Here is a 20,461-nt window from a genome sequence, read left to right on the forward strand (position 1 = left end):
CTTACATTTGCAGCATGTTGGGTATAAAAGTTCAAAAAAATTTTTCATTTGGAATTTGATTATTTTTACTATGAAACACCATTGCCCTTTTCTGTCATTCTAATAATAGAAATGGTTTATGGAAACCAAGTTGGCTTCACATTTACACCTCTATGCCAAGAAATGACTGCAGTAATTTTCTAATAAAATTTAAAGGTTAATTTCAACTATAAATGGACTTTAAAAACAGTTCATTTGATGTCCAATTTTAACCAAAAGAAAAAGGTTATTTGAACATTTTGCTAAAATAGTTTATATTGCTTGGAAGAAAAACGGCTGTTTCCATTTGTAGTTCTCAATGTTCTAATTGGAAAAAAAAGTTTTGGTTGGTAGTAATATTAATTATTTTATTTTGTTTTTCAAAAGGTAATTAAAGAATAAATGTGAGGATTGCCTGTTATATAGAAAGAGTTGATGGGTCAAAGAGAGAAAAAAAAAGTTAGAAAAAAAGGAAAAAATTTGGAAATTGGCGGTGCCAATAAGTAATTTAACAACAAAAAAAAAAAGATAAATACCAACACCTTTGTAATTGATTGCTCACTATTTGACTATTTGCTTTGCTTTGCTTTGCTGTGTAAAGCACCCAAATCGAGGTTCCAGATTCTATTTATTTTTCTTTTTTAATAAAAAATTTTAGTACTAATTTAAATTGTGAGACTCCAATCAGGGTATTTTCGACAGAACACCTAAAAAGCCAAGGACAAAATGGGTACAAAGTTCATCTTAAATACGTGGTGATAGGGCATCTTTAGCGTTGATACAAACAGGGAAGAAGCTAGACGCCTGCCACTGTACCAGAAGAAGAAGAAGAAAAAAAAGAAAGATTGAAACAATCGGAAGAGAGAAGGTCCAGATTGAAGGTCCGACAATCGGACGGTCATTATTTATTTGATAAAGAGGCGTTCTTGCTCTTCTATGACTGAAATAACAACGAAAGGTGAGGAGAATCGGAATCGGAATCGGAATCGACGGAGGAGTTTTGAGGGGATTTGTTTTGATGCGATCGATTTGTGATTTAAATCTGGCAAAGGATTTCGTCAAATCATCAAATTTGGCGGAGGCGACTGTTATTTTTTTATTTGATTTTTTTTTATAAAGGAAACAGGTATTAAAAAAACCCTAGATTTCGAATTTCTACGCTTTGTTTGTGGTTGTTTTTTCCTTCTTCAAAAATTTAAAGAACTGGATTCCCCGTTCGGTTCGGCGTTGGTCAGATCTCAAAGAACCTTGATCAGAGGATGAGCAGATTTAGGGTTTCTTTTTGAAGAATTCATTGAAGAAACTTGTTGAAGAGAAGAGGATTTCATCTAGATCAACCTTAGATGTAGGGGGCGTTGAATTAATTAAAAACTTCTTCACTACTGGGGATTTTTTGTCCATAAGGCTCTCGGCATCAATAGCTGCAGGAGCTTTTGTGCAAGGAGCTTTTATTTCATAAAAATAGGCGTCACCATTGCTCTGGGCCAATTATAGGCTTCAAGAATTAGGGTATTTGTCTACTTTAGTTTGACTCCATCGAAATCGACTTAGCTGCTTGGCAAATCAAAACTTAGAGACTATTCTGGAAGCTGTCTTGCTGCGGCGATAGACTGATTAGAAAGAAATTTTTAGGGTGTTTATATTTTGAGTAGATAGACTGATTGCTTACCTATGCGATGCTGATATGTTTATCTTCTGATGAATTTGGTGTTTCATGTTTATATGATTTGGATCTATGGATTTTGGGTTATTTTTTCTGATTTAAGGAGCCTACCAGTTCTTGCTTGTGAAACTGAAAACACTATAGCTGCTGAGATGAGGCGTAGGATTGTTGAAGGGAAGAATATTGTTTGTCCTTTGAAGGAGAGTAGGATATCTTTACTGATTTTATGGCCCATGGTCAGTCTGCGAGGCAGATGGTTTGACATGCAGTAGCTAGGCTGCCATTTCTCTTTTTTATTTTTTGGCCTAGATTGATACAATTATACTTCTATTATTACTAGAAGTAATTACGTGGAAATTTTGCAGCAAAGAACACAGTTTGTCAAAACTGTAACTGCACTTTTTTTTTAATCAAACATTTACTGCATATATATATATATTTGCCTTTAAATAACCCTGATTCCGAGCATTTGGAACAAATTCTATCCAATGTTACATTCTCAATTGATGGAAGTTTTCTGGACATCAAAACTTGTCAACATCATCTGCCTCAAGGTAAATGACCTGTGGAGGCATACGCTGGTGGTCCTTTTATCAGTTTTGGGCTCAATATAGATGACTAAAATCTCTTTTATTAAGTGGATTGGATGTTTTAAGCTTGTTTATTTGTCCCTTTGTTTGTATTTATTTTTGTATATATGGCTGATCTTGTTCTTTGATGTTGTTATTTTACAGGCAGGATAGGCACTTAATGTGTTGAAGACTGAGTTTTACAGTGATCTCTTTATAGCAATCTGATCTGTTAAATATCTGACAAGATTGGAGGAACCCAATTAACTGTAAGTTTCTTGGCCTTGTTATTTTATTCCATAAAAGGCAAAATTTTTGGGTGTGATGGACTTAAAAATTACAAAACTTGATAAAAGTATTCTGCACCAATTGACATTTATTTTATTCTTGTACCAGTAATGAAAAGTTTTCTTTTTCAGTTTTTTTTTTCTATGCTTCAGATTTTTATCTCATTTCATTTTTAGCATGGAATGCATGTTTGATTGGATCCTTTGTTTAATAATTTGCAGAAAGATATTTGTACTTGCACCAGGAGTTTCCCTTCTATGCTGGTGTCAAGTAGTAAGCAAGAAGCCACTGCATCCTGCAAGACTTGTAGTGGTAGACCATTAGTTGATGGGATAGGGTCTGTATCTTCAGGCATGATGAGCACAGTAGGTCTGGAACTCACAAATTTTATAAACCCCAACTTGACTTGGAAGACAGTGTCAAAGGGGAATAGGAGTGGAACGAGGCGTACAAGGAAACCAGGTGTTAAAAGCTTGACAATAGGAATGGGGCTACTTGATAAAAATGGCAAAATGTCTGAAGATGTTACAGTTTCAGAGTCAGAGAAGGTTAAATCACTTTCTTTTTGTACTTATAAAACTACCCTCATTTGTTTTCACTTGTTTCAACTAATTCTCTGTATTTTCACTAGCAGCTTGGTGTGGATGTTCTAGGACGGCGCTTTAGTGAAAAAGTAGGGAATGTTCCAATAAAGAAAAGGAGATTTATGTTCCGGTCTCTGTCACCACCACCCCCACTGACCCCTTCTCCACACCTTGAAGCCTCTGGACAGCTTGTAGACTTTCAACCTGCTTCGAGTCAAAATTCTGGTTCAAGTTCAGCTCAGAGCCTGTGGCTTATGAAATCTGATTGTTTTACCAAGTCAACTGCTGCTAGTATTGATGATGAGAAGTTTTCAAACTTATTAAATGTTGAGGATTTCTCAGGGATTGAAATACTTGCAACTGCTGCTTGCAGTGATAGCATCGGTGATGATATTATTGAAAAGGAGGGAAATCCATCAGTTGAAGAATCAACACAGGAGAGAATTGAGTCTTCTGCTTCTGCAATGCATTTGGAAGAAACAACTGTATCATTCGAGACAGCTTGTTGCTCACCAAAAGATTCAGTAAATGAAAGTAAAACTGAGGGTTCATCTTTCCATGAGAATTCCTTTGCTGTTTTGCATGAATCTCCAAGTGATAAGGATAATACAACATCTGAAACATCTATTCCCTTGCCAGATGATAGGTTACTTTGGGATTTAAATCTTTCAATGGATGCTTGGGCTTGCGATGGTGGGAATGTTGATTCTCAAAAGAATGCTGTTGATAATATTACTGTGAGAAGTGAACAGCTGCAGACTAAGGAACCTCAAGATATTAAAAATGATAATACGAGAAAAGCGATGTCATCTGATATTGATGGGTGTAACAAGGTGACTTCAGACTTGAGAACCATGCCTGTTGAGACTGATGATTTGAGTAGAGGGAAACAGGAATCTGAAGGATGCTCTGGCTCCAGTGATAACAAAACTGAACATGTTCCTGTGCCAGTGGTTGTTGCTGAGAATGCCTTGATGTCCACTGCTGTTGATACAAATGCTTCCAATGAGGCAGTAAACACAAATCAATGCCCTAGTCATTCTCCTTGTCCTGGATCAGATAAGAGCACAGGGGTGTCTGAGGAAGACCGAGAAATATCAGTATTGACTCAGAATGTTGGGTTGAACATGGTGGGGGGGTGTATTTCTGAGTCAGAGTTGGGCAAAACTGTTAGTGTAGAAAGTGTTCAGGTAGAAGAGTCTGATGTTGCTTCTCCGTGTGGACCAGCTTTAGAGACGGTTGCTAATGACATTCAGAACACAAGTGCTGACAAAGGTGATAAGGATCATGATGGAGATTTTGGCCTGCATGATGTTGGAACTTTCGCTCAGGACCTGGACAATTCTCAGCCTCTAGAATCCCTTGAAGTTGAGCATGCAAATGAGGTAGAAGAGATGGACGTTTGCCATTTTTCACTGAAGTCTGAAGATATGTCCATATCAGATGATTGTGTTATGGAGGTCATGGACCGAACAGATGAAGCTTCTTCAGCCTATGCAGCTCAAGTTGATTCTGCTGCTCATGTAGGGTCTGAGGTACTGTTGCAAAAGTCTTCCGGAAATTCCGATGCTACTTCAGGAGCTGGTGGATGTTCCACTCATGAGTTATGTGGAATCAATGTTAATGGTCCTACAAGCTACTTGGATAAGGCCAACCTGAATGATACTCTTGAAGAAAGCCACGACTCAGCTGTTTCTTCTCAAGATAAGGAATTGACAGTTGGCTTGGGAAACCACTCAGAACTTCAGGCTGGTTATGACTCACAATTTGAGGATGGGGAGTTGAGGGAGTCAGATGTTCGATGTTGGGAGGAAGCTGAAGAGGTGGACTATGACACTGAATTCGAGGAAGAAAGATCATTCAGCCTGGAAGCTGAGAGTGTTGAGCAGAAATTGAAGGTAGACAGAGGATCTAGTCCTGATGTAACTGGAAACTTTAAATGTTGCGAAACTGGAGAGGCTTTAAGGGACAATCCAATGAGCTTAAAGATGAGAAATGTGGAAGTGCCTGATGGTGAAACAAAGAAAATTGATTGCTTGGATGGGTCTAATGCTAGAGATTATGATCTTAGAATAGATATTTCTAAGGTATCGAAAAGGGAATTGCTTTCACTTGCTGAAGGATCATTATCCTCTGATGCTGTTCAGAGAAGCAGGTGAAATTTTTGGATCCATTTTCTCTTATCTTTTATGTATGTTTCTAGCTTTGATTGATTGATCTGATTATTTGAATATTACAGGTCTGACAATTTTGATGGTTCATTTGCTCGAGCTGAAAGGGAGGCTGGTTCTGACAAATTTTTCAGGAGGGATAGATCTACTTCACATGTGCGTGGCCGAAGCCCAGGAGGTGGTCACTTTTTCAATCCTTCAACTAATTATTGGGATTCTAAGCGGCAGCATGCACCTATTTATCATGGCTCTCACAATTTTGGACGCCCCAGACCAAAAAGTGTTGTTGAGACCCGTGGATATCCTATGGCCACAGATCAAGCACCTTCAGAAGCTGCTGGTGTTGCAAGACCTGACAACCGCAGTAGCAGGCAATTTATGGGCTCCTCCAATAGTGTATACAGACCTCTCCTTAGAAGAAGATCACCAGTTGAAAGAGATGATTCTTACTGCATGCATCGAAGAATGCCAACTGTAAGGGATACTAGTCCTGATCGGACCAGGTTTAGAAGATATTCACAAGTGTTTAATAGGGGCATCAGAGATGAATATCTCAGGCATGTACCTGATGATGGCACAGAACATTTAAGTCGCATGCGTTTAGGCAGGAGAGAAAGAAGCATTTCCCCCCATGGTGGAAGGCCTCATTATACTGTACATTACAAGAGAAATCGGTCAAGATCAAGGAGCTGCTCACCCGATGGTTGGTTATTGCAGAGGGATCGAAATGAGGGTTCAAGACGTCGCAGCAGGTCACCAGATTTTAGGTCTGATGCTAGAATAGATAGGGTGAGGTTGCCATTTACAAAGCGTTTTGCTGCAGATTATGGTGAGGAGTTCATATCCCTACCTAGAAGTCGCATTTCACCCCAGCGAAATTCCAGGATGTTTGATGATCGAAATCCTGGTTTAGACCATTTTAGGGGCCGGAAATCACCTGTGAGGATGTTTCGGCAGGGTCAAAGGTTCGATCAAGTGCGCCCCATTCGAAGATTGAATTCTGATGATTACTTAAGACCCATGATTCAACCCAGAAGATTTCCTGGTATGTCTGCTGGTGGTAAAGGGTGTAAATATGATGTCAGTGATGATGATAAACGTGGCAGCAGATATGAGATGATTCATCGAGTGAGGCGGTATGATACAGATGTTGCAGTCCGCCCGTTTCCATATAATGCAGAAGATTCATATGTGGCAAATAACTCTTTAACCGTGACTAATGCAATTGGCGTCTCGTCAAGGAGGCCTGATGATGCACCTAGGACAGCTAGTGAAGATAAGGCCATTTAAGATTCAAACCTTGAGACGATTTGGTAGGAAAGGGAGATATGTAACTTGGAAGAGGTATATGTCTTTCTCTTTTACCTATTCCGGCTGTATTTGCTGGGTGGTGGGAGTTCTTTTTTTCAGCCTTTTATCATTTCCATTTATTGGATAGGATGCGTCTAAATTCTGTCTGATTTTTTGGTTGGTATCCACTCTTAGCGAAGAAAATTTTTTATCCTCCTAGGATTGGTATTCATTTACCCCTTTCATTTTCTACATTCCCCTCTTTACTCGTTTTAATGGTCATTTCTTTCCTGCCTAGAAGGTTGTCAATGCCTCTATGAAGTAATTGAGGTATAATGGTTAAAGAAAGAAATTTTAAGGGTTTTTTTTTTTTTTTTTTTCTGTGCTTCAATTGAATTGGGCTTTTTCTCGTTAGTTTAGTCATTTCATCTTTTATAAGAGTAGCAATTGTACAAGGGCTTATTTATACTGCTGGGTACATGCTAGTTGTTGAAGTTCTAAGATTATGTTTACAGTATAAGATGATCGATAAGATAAAGATGATAATTATTTTATTTTATATTTTTATATTTAAAGAAAGAAATATGATTACAAAAAGCATTAACATTAGTTGACGTGGATGATTCAATTCTCTTAAAATAGAAATAATTATTTTTAATTTATTAAATTAAATTTACATGTTTTATTATATTTTTAAAAATTATATTAATAATTTGAATTTATAAAATTTGATAAAAAATAATTTGGATCAATAAATAAATTATTTTATTTTAAATTTTGTACATTAAATACAAGATAAATATTACAAAATAAATATAAAATAAGATTATATTATTTAATTTAATTTAATTTATAATATAATATTATTTTATTTTATCATAATTTTGTGTACAAAATGAATCTTAACAAATGGGTAATTTGTATAGAAAAAAAGGAGTGGGTATTTAAAAGAAAGAGTCAGTATTGATGCCGTCAAAATGTCGTGTTTCACTGAGAATACTTTTCTATTTTAAATTATGTTTTAAACAAGAAACAAAGTAAAATTTTTATTTCAAATTTTAATGGATAACATGGAGATAAATATAAATATATATTTTTTAGAGATAAATAATAAAAATATTTAAAATATGCAAATACAAATTAAAGGTAAATATAAAGATATATTTTCTTGATTCTCGTTCTCATCGGAGCATTTTTCATTCCATTATTATGATTATTGTCTAATTTTGTTTCTTAAAAAAGTTGTGAGAGAATGAGAGGATTTAAAAAGGAAATGAAATAAAATGAAATTAAAAAATTTTTTTTTTTAGAGAATTGTAATAGAATCAGGGAATTTGAAAAGAAAATAAAAGAAAACGAAGTTAAAAAAATTGAAAATTACGTGTTAAGAAAAAAATACGAAGAAAAAAGTATGCAAAAAAAGGTAAAAAAAGAATTTGGTACGACGAAAAGAAATAAAAAAATAAAAAGGTGTTTGGGACATTTACCATTATTACATATTTTATTAAAAAATAAAAGATTTTTAAAGGAAAAAGTTGAAAAAAATAAAAAAAGTAAAAAATTAAAACAAAAAAAAAAAAAAGATATGAAAAGAAAGAAAGGGAAAAAGTAAAATTAAAAGTTAAAAAACTAAAAAAAATGAAGGAAACATTTATCACTCACATCATTTCATAAAAAAATTGAAAAGAACTAAAAATGTTATTTTTTAAATTAGAGTTAAGTTAAAAAATCTAAAATATTAATTATATAAATGATGATTTAGTTTTTAATATAAATTATAATTTAATTAAAAATTTTATGTTAATTCAATCACTTCATCTGATCATTTAATATTATATAAAGATGTTAAATTGTTATCTCTCATTGGATTATTGACTATCAACTTAGTTTTGGTTAATAATGTTAATCATAATCTTATCACTTTTAGGCTCATTACCTTTTGTATAAATAATTTTATTCTCTTGAATATAAGAATTTCAACTTTTCACATTTATTTTTTTATTTTTTCTCTTTTTAACTCTGAGCATTGATTTAGAATGTCAAAGTACAAACATCGAAAAAACTTCTAACCTTTGATATTAATCCACCTCTCACCTTATTATTTTAGGTTTCTAATGATTGTCAAGACAGCGTGGCACTAACAAAAATAATTGGAGTAAATTTTAATCAAAATCTTGGTTGTAAACTTTGCATAGCTCCTCCATTTCAATGTATCCTTGCCTGATCCAGAGGGTAATCATCCTCATGCAGAAAATTTTCACATTAAGAAGAAATGAGTCGGGCATTGAATTAAAATTCCTCTTCATGTTTTTTCCCTTATTGTTCATTGTAAAGGGTTCTTTATATGCTTTAGAAACTGGCAATAAGAAACCGTAGTGGGAGGGTTCATATGAGAAATGGTAAAATCCAACAGGTATATATATTCACAATGGACCGAAATCCTCCTAATGTTACAGATATAGTCAAGAAGAATGATTCATCCCCATGGGATCACATTTGCAGTAAATTACTTAACCCTTTTTCTTTAATGCTTGATAACGGAAAAAAAAAATAAATAATGAGGGACGATTCTTCCTCTGCTCACCAGGTGAAGCTAATCGACTCAAAATGCAGATCATCTGCTAAACCAGAAGAACAGATTGCAGCTACTTCTTGCCGCATTTCCCTCGGTCCACTTACAATAACTCCAACGCCGGTTCCCTTGCGTTCAAACAATATCTCTGCCAGCAACCAAACAGAAAAAAAAGTGTCAAGTAACTTAGAATTTGTTACATGTAACATATGCAGGATGTCATAACACATATTCATACATAACGGTCATTAATTCAACAAATTCAATGGACTTTCTGTCACCAACAAGTTTCCTTTGTCAGATTATAGAAAGAATAACTTACTTTTCAAGTCAGGTCTTTCGCCATAATGGACCTCGGTGGTTTGGAGTAAAGACTGGTGCGGAAGGCTTTCTAGTTCTCTGTCACCATTGTTAAACCATGCCCTGGATGTCATTGGCGGAGTATTCATGTTTTGAATCTGTCTCATCCCCTTGCCATTTTGTTTCTTGTTCCAGAGAAAAGCAGCAGTTGCAGTCATGGCTATGGCGAAGCATATGAACAACATGTTTAGACCAGCTCTTGCAGAGCTAGCGTATATCGTATCAGAATTATGGTCGATTGGGTATATATAGTACTGTGTTAGAATGCCAATGAGAAGAAGAAAGATGACAAAAGAAGATGAAATTATGGCTCCAAGCCAGAGCCAGCTATTTGGGCCTAAAATTGCATAAACTGGTGTATCTAATGCATTAGGCTTGAACCATACAGTTTGTAGGGGCTTGTGGTTATCTGTAGCTGGCTTCTTTTCTCTTGTTACATAGGCTTCAATCTGCAACTGCAAGCAGGAAATATCTACTCTGGTGCCTGAAACTGGGAGTAGCAATTCCAACATGGTGAGATCAATAGATTTCTTGTGGAATCCTGCCGCTACCATTATTGGCCTTAAAGAGGAGCTCTCGGATAATTGAGATGAAAGGTGTAATGCCGCTACCTCCGCTCAGCATCACGAGTGTGTCATGCCTGCAGTGCATATTTTCTATGTTATTATTTGCTTGGTAAGAAGTAGGCATAAAGGGTTCTATATTTATCATTGCAAGAACAGGGGCAGAGTTCATGTTGTTATGACCGCAAGTACCTTAGAAAATGTGTTGAAGCAGGTCCATAAGGTCCTTCTATGGAGACCTCTAAACGATCCATCAATGAAGGAGATGAAAGCTTCTGATACAACTCAGAAGACCAACTCCCTTCACTTTTGATGACGATGCTCAGCTTGTCAGTATTCATATTGCTGCTGGAAGTAATTGTAAAGGGATGCCTCTGCAGCTTGGAAATGGCAGGTACATTTACAAAAGAGTGCTTGTTGAAGTGTAACTCATTTCTGCCAGAATAAGCAAGAATAGGGTCTATGAAACCAATCCAGCTAGTATCTTGAAAAAGATTGCCAATTTTGTCAACATACGAGTACAAGTTTGACTTACCCGGGCTCTTGGAGAAGTTCAACTCAACAGTTTCACAAGGTCAAATACGTGCTGAAACCAAGTTAATCCTTTGTTGGGATTGTAAGAATCTTAGAGATGGATCTATCAAGAAGAGGAAGAAACCAGGAAGCGTGATGCAAGAATAGGAGAACCCCACATGAAAGACGAAGAAGACAACAAAGAGAATGTAGAGATGATGAGTATAATAGAAGAGCTCAAACATTTTGCGCCTTACTTGTGGGAGGCTTGTTGCCCACATGGCTAATCCAGAGAGCAAAGCTATTGCTCCAGCCACATTTGAAACGTCAACCTTATCCCACTTAAGCGCCTGCAGATAATTAGCACGATAATCTAATTTGCAACTTCAGATAATCATTTAAATATGTACGAGATGCTAAAAATTGGTGAAGTGGAGCAATGTTAAAGTTCCCCAAAAATGCTTCTATGGTTATCAGTTCTCCACATTTGGTTGTGTTCTGATATTCAAGGTCAATGATCCTGGAACCTAGAGTGTCTGATAGACAGTGCATGCTATTTGCTTAGCTGCTCTTTAGCAGAGAGAAATTGTGATATTATACACCTTCATATTGAAATGATTACTTCAGAACTTACAAAAAGTAAACAAGAATGTCATTATTTACCTCTGACAGCTGTTCTGTCTTGGCGCAGAAAATAAGGTAACATAAACCGTGAGCTGTGAAAATGATCATGGCAATATGCCCAAGGCAAATATGATACTTGATACTTGCTTCTGAGGTAAGGCCAATAAACCTCAAAACTGAAGATCCTCTAGTCACTGGGAAGAAGAGAAAAGCTAGGCAAATGTTGCCTACAAGACCAAGTGTTAGACCTGACATCTCCAACTTAGCCTCCCACCTGCCAGGAAAACCAAAACTGCCGTCAAATTATTCCCCCCATTGGGAACTAATTTAGAGACTACTAAAATTCAGTGGAATGAGATTCTTACACTAGCAGTCTAGTCTTTGCAGCCATTTGGTTGATATGTGCAAACATGCCATTCAAGTAGGAAGTGGTTGACCAAGCTAACAGCACAACAAACATGGTTAAAAATGAGAGCTCCATCCAAGAAACAATACCGAGAGGACCTTTCACGATCACTGGTTGCTTCAAAGTGGTAAACTTAGATGTGGGGACCGTTCTGTTCCCAAGAAATCGGCAGCAGTTAATTATTCAAGTATATAACATATAAAACATGAAATAATAAAAAAAAGTACTGATCGTATATGGATATGTACGTACCTCTCAACGTTGTGATCTTCGTCTTTCTTTCCAAAGTGAAGGTAAATACAGGCCATTGTAGCAATGAAGAGGATGGGAAATGTGTAAATCAACATAGTTGGACCTATATATATATATTCCCTTAAGTCAGAAAAACCATCCAAATACAGAAAAAGAACTTCAGATCGAGGAAACTGTAATTTGAACTGCCTTGATACCTTGTCGTCCAAAGTATGAGGATTTTGTTTTTGCACCGATTTCAGGCAGCCAATGTTAAAAATATAATTTCGTGGGCATCATGATCCACAGCACCATGTATCCAAGAAAGAGCAGCATTACGAACAGCTTCATGGCTGATTTAACCATCTTCATTACGTTAATCCTAGCTAGGAAGCACCTTAGTTTTTCGACCATCTTTGAAGCTTGAACCCCTTCTTCTTTTGCAATGCCTATAATCCAATTGAAGCAATTATTCTACCTTTATATACAAAGAATGTCATAAAACATATATAAAATAAAGACTTACTATAATTATAATATATTGAGCAGGGCGCATATACCACGTTTATCAAGAACAAATACATGTGCAAAATGGGCGTGCAAGCCAAATTATATGCCCATTTTCTTTGTCTCTCAAAAAAAAAAAAAAGAGAATAAATCTATGTTCAAATTGCTGACTTCTAATTTTGGACGTTAGCAATGCCATGAATTTAGTAGCCCTTAACTATTTGGGCCTTGGTCAATCTCAGGCAGACAAAGAAACACTCAACATATTATTATTTTTCGTAACTGGTTATTCCAGATGTTTGATGTGTTCCTTGTGTTATCCGAAGCTGAATTGGTTGAAGATTAGTGGCTGTTGATCCCTTGTGTCTTGATGGACTGCACCTGCGTCTGTTGCGCCTTTAAATTGCTTTGACTTGTCTTGCCTTTATGTTAAGAGCAAGCTCAAATTGGAGTCCAGATCAGAGCAAAAGGAGCTCATATTCTAAATTAACGTAGTCGTCAAGTTATCGTTCTAAATCTGATTGATTCTTAACAATAATTTTTGAGATGACTTCAACTTGCCCAAGTCTGCAATTAAGGGGCGTCATACCAATATTTTTCAGTTTTTAATTAGTTTGTATTATTATTATTATTATTATTATGACATAAGCAACTTGGTTTTATACTTTTTTTTTATTGTGTCTTTCACAATGAGAGGTAGAGGTAGTATTACATAAAATGAGCCACTCAATCTTATCTTCCTTTCCTTTCGAAAGGAGAAAAAAGAAAGGGTGAGAACAAGGAATCTAAACCCCATCTTTTATGTTTGTTGCCAGTGTCAAACAGGGAAGACAACACAATGCTAATTATATATTCCAACAGAGAAGACACAACCATAAAAGATAGTACACAGCAAAGTGATCCCTCACCCACAATAAAAAGAAAGGGCATAGGATTATTATCAGGATTAAAAGCTAGAATGTTGAGCGAAAAAAGTACTTTTTGTTATTATTAATTGAGTTCAAATTATACCACAGCCTTTTGATTAGTGATGGCCCGATAGATAACGAACCGAGCCGAATATGATGGATGCTAAGACTCTGAGATAAGCCCAAGTAGAGGCAAAAGTGATGATCCAGGGGAGAAGAGAAATGCCCACCAAAAGTTCCCTATGTACCCTAGTCTAAATGATACACTTCGGAATTTGGCTTCCCATCTGCCCATATTAAAATAATTGATCATCCACATCAATCAAAGTTATATGCCATTGAGCCTGGCCTTCTTTATGCACGTGCAGGTGTCCAAAGCTGACACGCAAGGAGTTGGCAAGGGACAACGTGAAGAAAGCGACAAACGTGGCCGCAAGAATTCTATCCAATGCGGAGACAATTCCAAGATCGCTTAGTACTGTAACCGTGTCTTGGAATTATTTTTATTATTATTTATTTTTTATTTGTAAACAATTGTAATTTTTTAATTGTGTTGATTTGTTTAATCGATTCATCTAGTTTAAATCTTTTGAAATTTAATAAATGCCGTTGACAATCTTTTGCAAATGAAAACACATCTTTTAAAAAGATTTAATTACTTAGCGTACATTGCATCTTCCGGATTTGTTCTTCTGCAATTTGAATTCGTTCAAGTGTAGGTAATTTCAATGAATAAAGAAGCAACTTGGTAAGTCTTATTCCATAGAATTTAATATAATCAAGTTAGATAACTAACTTATTGCACTATTTATGTGATATAATAAAGATATATTTATATCCATTTGATTGAATGATTTGTGGTTTAAAATTTTATATTTTAAATTTCATAGATTGAAATTTTTTGAAAAAATAGATAAAATTTTGGATTGCCATTACGTTTTCTTTTAATTTGATTTCATACCTTTTCAAAAAATTAGGTTAAGTGAAGTGATGAAAGAAAATGTTGACAAACAACCTAAAAAAGAATTACGTGAGAAATTTCAACAAAGAAGAATTGGTACGTGAATGAACACCAAAATTTTACCAAAGAAAATGACAATGTTTATTCACTTTTTTTTTAAAAATGAAATTTATTAAATATAACATTTATGACAGTTATTAAAACGTGTTATGAATCAGAATGTGATTTGAATGACAATGTTATGGATTCCTGTTTGTCTTTTATTTTAATCATGAATCTCCATAAATATTGATTAATAATATATTTTTATTTAGAAAAGGAATTTTTCAAATAAAGTGTCATAATTGACTGGATCAAATATTTGAATGTTTGATAAAAAATAATTAAATATTAGATTAAGAAAAAATTTGCATTTAATAAACTATTTTAATCAAATTAAAAAAATATTATATCAAATATTTTTTTTTTTTACAAATATCATCTTAACTAATAGGATTAACATTTTCATATTATTTTTTACCTTAGTTAAAATCCGCAATACCATTCACTTTGCAGGCAAATCAACAAAATACTTGATAATGAAATTCAATTATTTCCAAAAGCTAGAAAAAGATCTTATAATATAAAATTTTTTTTGCACAAAAACAGCACGAAAAAGGGAGAGGCGGGATATTGCTTCAAAGTTCAAATTGCGGAGGGCATAAATATAATTTCAAAAAAATATGTTAGTGTGTAGGATTTAATAATTGCATAACGTGACGACGTGGGCATCTTGTCCAACTTGTGGTTGCGATTTACGGATCATTCATCACCTCAGTGCCCGACTGTTGTAAAAAGATGGAGTAGACATAACTAACAACCTGACCATTCCGTAAGTTTCAGCAACTTCCAAGGGCCATTTCGAAATTTCGGTAACATTCCTTCTAAAATGTCCTCCTTCTTGCATAACAACCGAAACTCCGGACAATTACAGTCTTTCGGTCTAAATTCTTAAAAAAAAAACTTTAAAAACATTTTAAAAAAAGAAAAATAAGATATTCCCCGGAGATTGGCCAAAAACAAGAATCTAATCTTTAGAATTAGAATTGGAAAGAAATTCCGGGATTTGAGCATTTCGAGGCGGAAAAAGAATTACTTCACTGGTACGTAAATTGTACATTACATTCCAAAAGAGAGCAAAAAAGCAAAGTGCGATACACTAAGGAGAGGAATTTTTTTTGAAACGGAATTGAATTGTTTGATTTGGAAGCTTTAAGAGAGAAAAATATCGAGTAGGGATTAGGGTTTTCGAAGATTCGAATCGACAGAGGGAGAGAGAGGAGTGTTAGGGTTTTGGGGGTGAGGATGACTGAGGTGAGATTACATATATACGATGTGACGAACAGTGGATCGGATAAAACGAACAGCACGATTGTTCAAATCAACAAGATTTTTAAGGATGGAATCGGCCTCGGCGGCATCTTCCACAGCGCCGTTCAGGTCTCTTCTTTCTCACTCTCTTTGTCAGATTTGCATTTCTATTACATTCTTTACTGTTGTGCTTAAAAGAGATCTAGGGTTTCTGGTTTGGAAATTTTTGTGGTTCGTGGTGTTTAATTTCTAGGGTTTAACTTGTTCATTTAAGTAATGCAAATATTTGATGCTGATTTTAAACAAGATGTGTGGTTCTGGTTGGTGCATTCAAGTATTGCTGTATAATGTAGATAAAGAATTATTCAAGAAAACGGGGGCTCTAAATCTTTATTTTGGCTAAAGGGGTAGTTTTAACCTTTTCAAGGTAGCTGGGAATGGAAAAGAGAATACTTCTAAGAAGGAATTGATGGTTACTTTGCATGGTAAAGATTTATATTTTCCATGTTTCTTTTGTAGGTTGAGAATCTTGTTAGTCTATTTTATCATTTTAATTTACCTAAGTTACCTAAAGAACTCAGAGATTTGGAGTATCCTCGGCTGTGGCCAGGGTGTTACAGAGCAGAGGACTATGCTTTACAAAGTTTTAAGTGAAAAGTTCTGCAGCTTTTCTACCATAGGGGATTTTGCAACTAGATGTTAGGTTTTTGTGGATTATTTATATCTATTTCTAGTTTTATTTTTGAAAGAACTTATAGAAAATTTACCATTATATAACTTTATGTTGGAGAATGCTGCAACTAAATTATGTTACTGGCGGAAGACAAAGAGAACAGTTTATGTTCTGATTTCTTGTAGTTACTGGAACTGGCAATGATTATCTTCACTTTTTGACCAATATAGTTTCGGTTGTCATTAATTTCATTTCATCTTTTACATGTTCATTGTTTTTTTCTATGGTCTAATTTTGTTGATTCCATCTCAGTAATCCATTGGATGAGATGCCTGTGTATATAGCTAAATATTTTTCTTACGGATATCATATGAGAATATCACATTAGTTCTCTGAAGTGAAAATTTTATAACAGTATTTATGTGGTCATATTTTGGCATCTGAGAGTGGTTTTATAAATTATGGTTGTCAACTTCTCATGACTCTTTTTCTTTATCATATATTTGTTATTGATGCCTTTTTTCTTTTTGTCAAGCTTGATAACTTTATTTGCCCCGTTGACAGGTATATGGAGATGAAGAATGGTCTTTTGGTTTCTGTGAACAAGGGTCTGGGGTTTTTTGTTGTCCTTCTGGCAAAAATCCAATGTATACATATCGTGAGTCTGTAGTCCTTGGAAGAACTAACTTTTCAATATTCAAGGTAAACCAGATCTTGCAGGAACTTAGTAGAGAGTGGCCTGGAAGTTCCTACGTCTTGTTATCCAAAAATTGTAACCACTTCTGTGATGACTTCTGCGAAAGGCTTGGTGTCCAAAAGCTTCCAGGTAAACTTAAGTTAAGATTTGTTGTATTCTTGTAGATGGGTTGAACAGCTGTAGATATCCCTAGTTATTACTGCTTCGCCTATCCCTATAACATTGTAGCCCACTGGCAGATGGCCAAGTTCTTTAATATATAGCCTTTTGATTGAGTTTTTGTGGAAACATATTTTTTCATGCCTATTTTTCTTTTATGAATATTACTATTCCATAATTGGATAGAGTTGTTCAATGAACACCAAGTATGATATTAGAACACAATTAGGTACCTCATGGTAAGTAACTTAGGTCTGGCCTTTTACTTGATGTAAAGTGGTGGAGAATTTTGTGCTTAATGGCAATGGTTAGTTTGTAAGTGCTAAATATGAGCTTAGTGCTTTGCTGCTCCTTTTCTATCATCTTTGTTTTGGTGTAAACCTGAATATCTAAGAAAAAACTGTTTTTGGTTCTGGCTTGGCCTACCTACCTTAGTCTTAGTGTTAGGTTTAAAGCTAGGGGCAGTCATATTACCTTCACTTATTATTCAGGCCCATGGCTGGCTGTATTTTGACATAATAAAATGTGATCAGTAAGACTGTATAGGGCTTTTTTTTTTGTCAGTATCAATTCAACTTACACTGGCTTGCTTGTTCTTACAAATTTTAACAGGTTGGGTTAATCGTTTTGCCAATGCTGGTGATGCTGCTATAGAAATAGCAGAAAACACTGCCTTACGGGTGAGAGTCCCTCCTTTAGTTCATGATTGTCATACCTGCTGAAAATCTCTACATTTCTAGGACTATAACAAGCAATGCATGCAAACATATTCTCACCTGACATTTTCATAAATGTATATTTTTTTGTACTTTGCAAGCAGATATATGCACTTGTGTGGGTAGCATGTGGTAATAAGCTTTATTCCTGACATCACTTAGTCTTCTTTCTATATATCACTTGACTTGAGTGGGAGTATTGCTTGGTGTATTCAGTTGTTATTAGGACTGTTTGTCTGTTTCAAAGGCTTCTTATTGGAGGTGTTTGCCTTGAAACTTTGCAAAAACAGATAAGGTGGTTATAACATCTGATTGTGAACTGCATTATTATCTTGATGTTTCCAGTATAGAAGATGCTTAAAAAGCAAAATTTGCAGTAATGTTATTCTCTGCTTGTTTGTCATCCTTTTGCTGTCTAGTCTTTTGAGCATGTTGTGTTAAATTTGCATTAAAAATTTCCCTGAAACTGAAATGTAAACTATGCTGTTATTCAGAATGTAAATTGACAAGCATAGAAGGTAGACTGAAAATTGCAGTAATGCCCCCCTTTTTCTTTGTACAGTCCAGTTTTTGATGCATGTTGTTAAATGTCCTAAGCTTAGAAGCTTAAAACCTTCCTATGGTAAGTGCTTAAAATTGCATTACTGTTAATTATTGCAGTTGAGACAAACCAAGACTGAGATAGTATCAGCCAGCAAAGTGGCGTATCGTTTCCTTGTGGGTGTTACTTCTAGTTCTAGTGGTGGTAATGATTCCTCTGGCAATTCAAACAGAGGAAGCCCCAGATTTCAAGCAGCCTGGTTTAAAAGCCTCATCAGTACTGGTGCCAAACCATCTAGCAGTTCTGAAATTGAGACTCAGGATGACAGCGTTCTTCAGCAGCATTGGCAACAGAATTCTACAGAGACAATGCGACAGAGTTCACAAGATTTGGAGAGACCATTGAGACAAAATGCACTCAATTCGGAACATCCACTGCGATGGAATTCATGGCATGATATGTGACGGAAATAATATCTGGACGCATCTTTTGTTCTGTACTAGTTGAAATTATGCATAGCCAATCAAGAAGTTATTCATTGTGTATCAATGTAAATGTTCTTCTGTTGCCCCAACAGAAATTAATCATGCCCATGGACTGAAGTACATTGAATAGACTGAATCGAATAGTGTTTCTCCCAATCCTTATCTGAAAACTCTCATGCAGTGCTTGGGGCAGTGTTCATTCGCACCAGAGATAGCCAATGTATAGGTAACATTGAAACTTTTTCTATGTTACAAGCCTTTTATAAAGTGATTCTGATTGCACATTACTTTTATATCTTCTGCAACCATTGGTTGGATGAAACCCAACTGCTATCCACAAGTTAGACTTAGCAATAAATAATAAGATTTTTTTTTTTGGCACATTAACGACAAATAAGGTTCTACTTCGAGTAGTGTTAGTCAATTTGTTTAAGGTGATAAATTTGGTTTAGGAGGAGTTTGATAGGAATTGTAAAGCATTTATGATATAACTAGTTAAAAACGATATAAGTTTCTCCACATCCTGGAAGTTGTACATTTATGGCATTAGACGCTCTTCGACTACAGCATTTATGTCTTTTAAGTAATTGAATAATTTTATTTATTTATTTATTTATTATTGCAAACTAATCCTTATTTACAGTCAATTTAGATTCGGAAGTGGGCGATTGTGTTCCAGTTACATTATTTATGGGATCAAATGCTGTATATGAAGGCGCAGAATTTCTGATATAAAAAGCAAGGAAAGAAAGTGTTCCCAAGTGAAGCATTACGGCATTGTTGTTGGCACAATGTTACCTCTTTGTGATCATTTAGTTAAATTCTTATATTTTTATTATATCTAAATAAAATCTTAATTTTTAATTTACTTTCAAAGAATTCTTAACTATCAATTTATATCTAAATAAATCATTAATCTTTAATTTGTACTTAAATAAATACTTAATATAAATTAATTTTTCATTTAAAAAACTTATTCAGATACAAATAAAAAATAAAAAATTATTTTTTTACAATAAAAATATAAAATTTTTTTAAAAAATAAAAGAATTCAAGATTTTTAAAATATTTTAACCTTTGTCTCACTGATACTACCTTCACACCACTCCCAACTGCATGGGCTAAAAACAACTGCGGGGGAAGGAATGGTGAAAGTTTTGGAAACTAAAACAAACTCTTAAGAGTCATTGATACTCCAACTTTAAATTTTAAGGTACAAACCATATATTTTAAGAATAATTTAAAGAAACACTAATAATCTTGATAAAGAACCAAAACCCAAAGGAACGATCAAAGCCAATATCCACATCATTTGCTTTTCAGATAAACATCAGTTGATCAAACTTTAGTGTATGTATAAATAATTTAGATTGTTTTTAACATTTTTATTTTTGTGTAGTACACAAACAATCACATTATGTTTCAAGAAGATTAATGCAGCTTCTTCATCATCAGAAACTCTTGCATAATTTTGAAAATTCTTGTTCTATGTACTCGCGGCTTCCATTCTATAAAAATCTATCATACATGTAAGCTAAGCAGATTACAGGGTAATTTATCTCTTAGTTTAATCAACTAAATACATTGTGAAGCAATACTATAGGATGAAAAG

The 20,461-nt window shown here is 34.8% G+C and overlaps 1 protein-coding gene and 2 pseudogenes across 3 annotated transcripts; 2 read left to right on the forward strand and 1 right to left on the reverse strand.

Moving 5' to 3' along the window:
• The first annotated feature begins 795 nt into the window (after positions 1-795).
• LOC111291412 (uncharacterized) lies at positions 796-5,916 on the forward strand (annotated as a pseudogene). Its single transcript, XR_016346280.1, has 5 exons — positions 796-1,144; positions 2,416-2,519; positions 2,760-3,086; positions 3,173-5,277; positions 5,362-5,916. The product of XR_016346280.1 is annotated as an uncharacterized LOC111291412 (transcript).
• A 989-nt stretch (positions 5,917-6,905) lies between these two features.
• Positions 6,906-14,571, reverse strand: LOC111290122 (ferric reduction oxidase 2-like; annotated as a pseudogene). The gene is made up of 8 exons (XR_016346281.1): positions 12,071-14,571; positions 11,870-11,976; positions 11,581-11,753; positions 11,255-11,489; positions 10,591-10,941; positions 10,271-10,491; positions 9,478-10,155; positions 6,906-9,303 (listed from the first exon to the last, which is right to left on the reverse strand). The product of XR_016346281.1 is annotated as a ferric reduction oxidase 2-like (transcript).
• A 449-nt stretch (positions 14,572-15,020) lies between these two features.
• On the forward strand, positions 15,021-19,136 carry LOC111290854 (uncharacterized). Its single transcript, XM_022882352.2, has 4 exons — positions 15,021-15,707; positions 16,816-17,077; positions 17,720-17,787; positions 18,484-19,136. Exons 1-4 carry the CDS (start codon positions 15,573-15,575, stop codon positions 18,826-18,828), a joined length of 810 nt encoding a protein of 269 aa, XP_022738087.1. The 5' UTR covers positions 15,021-15,572; the 3' UTR covers positions 18,829-19,136.
• The last annotated feature ends 1,325 nt before the right edge of the window (positions 19,137-20,461 follow it).

This window comes from Durio zibethinus, chromosome 11 (genome assembly GCF_047325235.1).
Source record: "Durio zibethinus cultivar Kanyao isolate XHJ-2024 chromosome 11, ASM4732523v1, whole genome shotgun sequence".
NCBI lineage: Eukaryota > Viridiplantae > Streptophyta > Magnoliopsida > Malvales > Malvaceae > Durio > Durio zibethinus.

Bases quoted from the DNA above. Each gene is read 5' to 3' on its own strand.
- LOC111290854 (XM_022882352.2), top strand. From the start codon at position 15,573: ATGACTGAGGTGAGATTACATATATACGATGTGACGAACAGTGGATCG. The intron at 15,708-16,815 runs GTCTCTTCTTTC...CCCCGTTGACAG, and splicing joins TCTTCCACAGCGCCGTTCAG to GTATATGGAGATGAAGAATG. The intron at 17,788-18,483 runs GTGAGAGTCCCT...TAATTATTGCAG, and splicing joins CAGAAAACACTGCCTTACGG to TTGAGACAAACCAAGACTGA.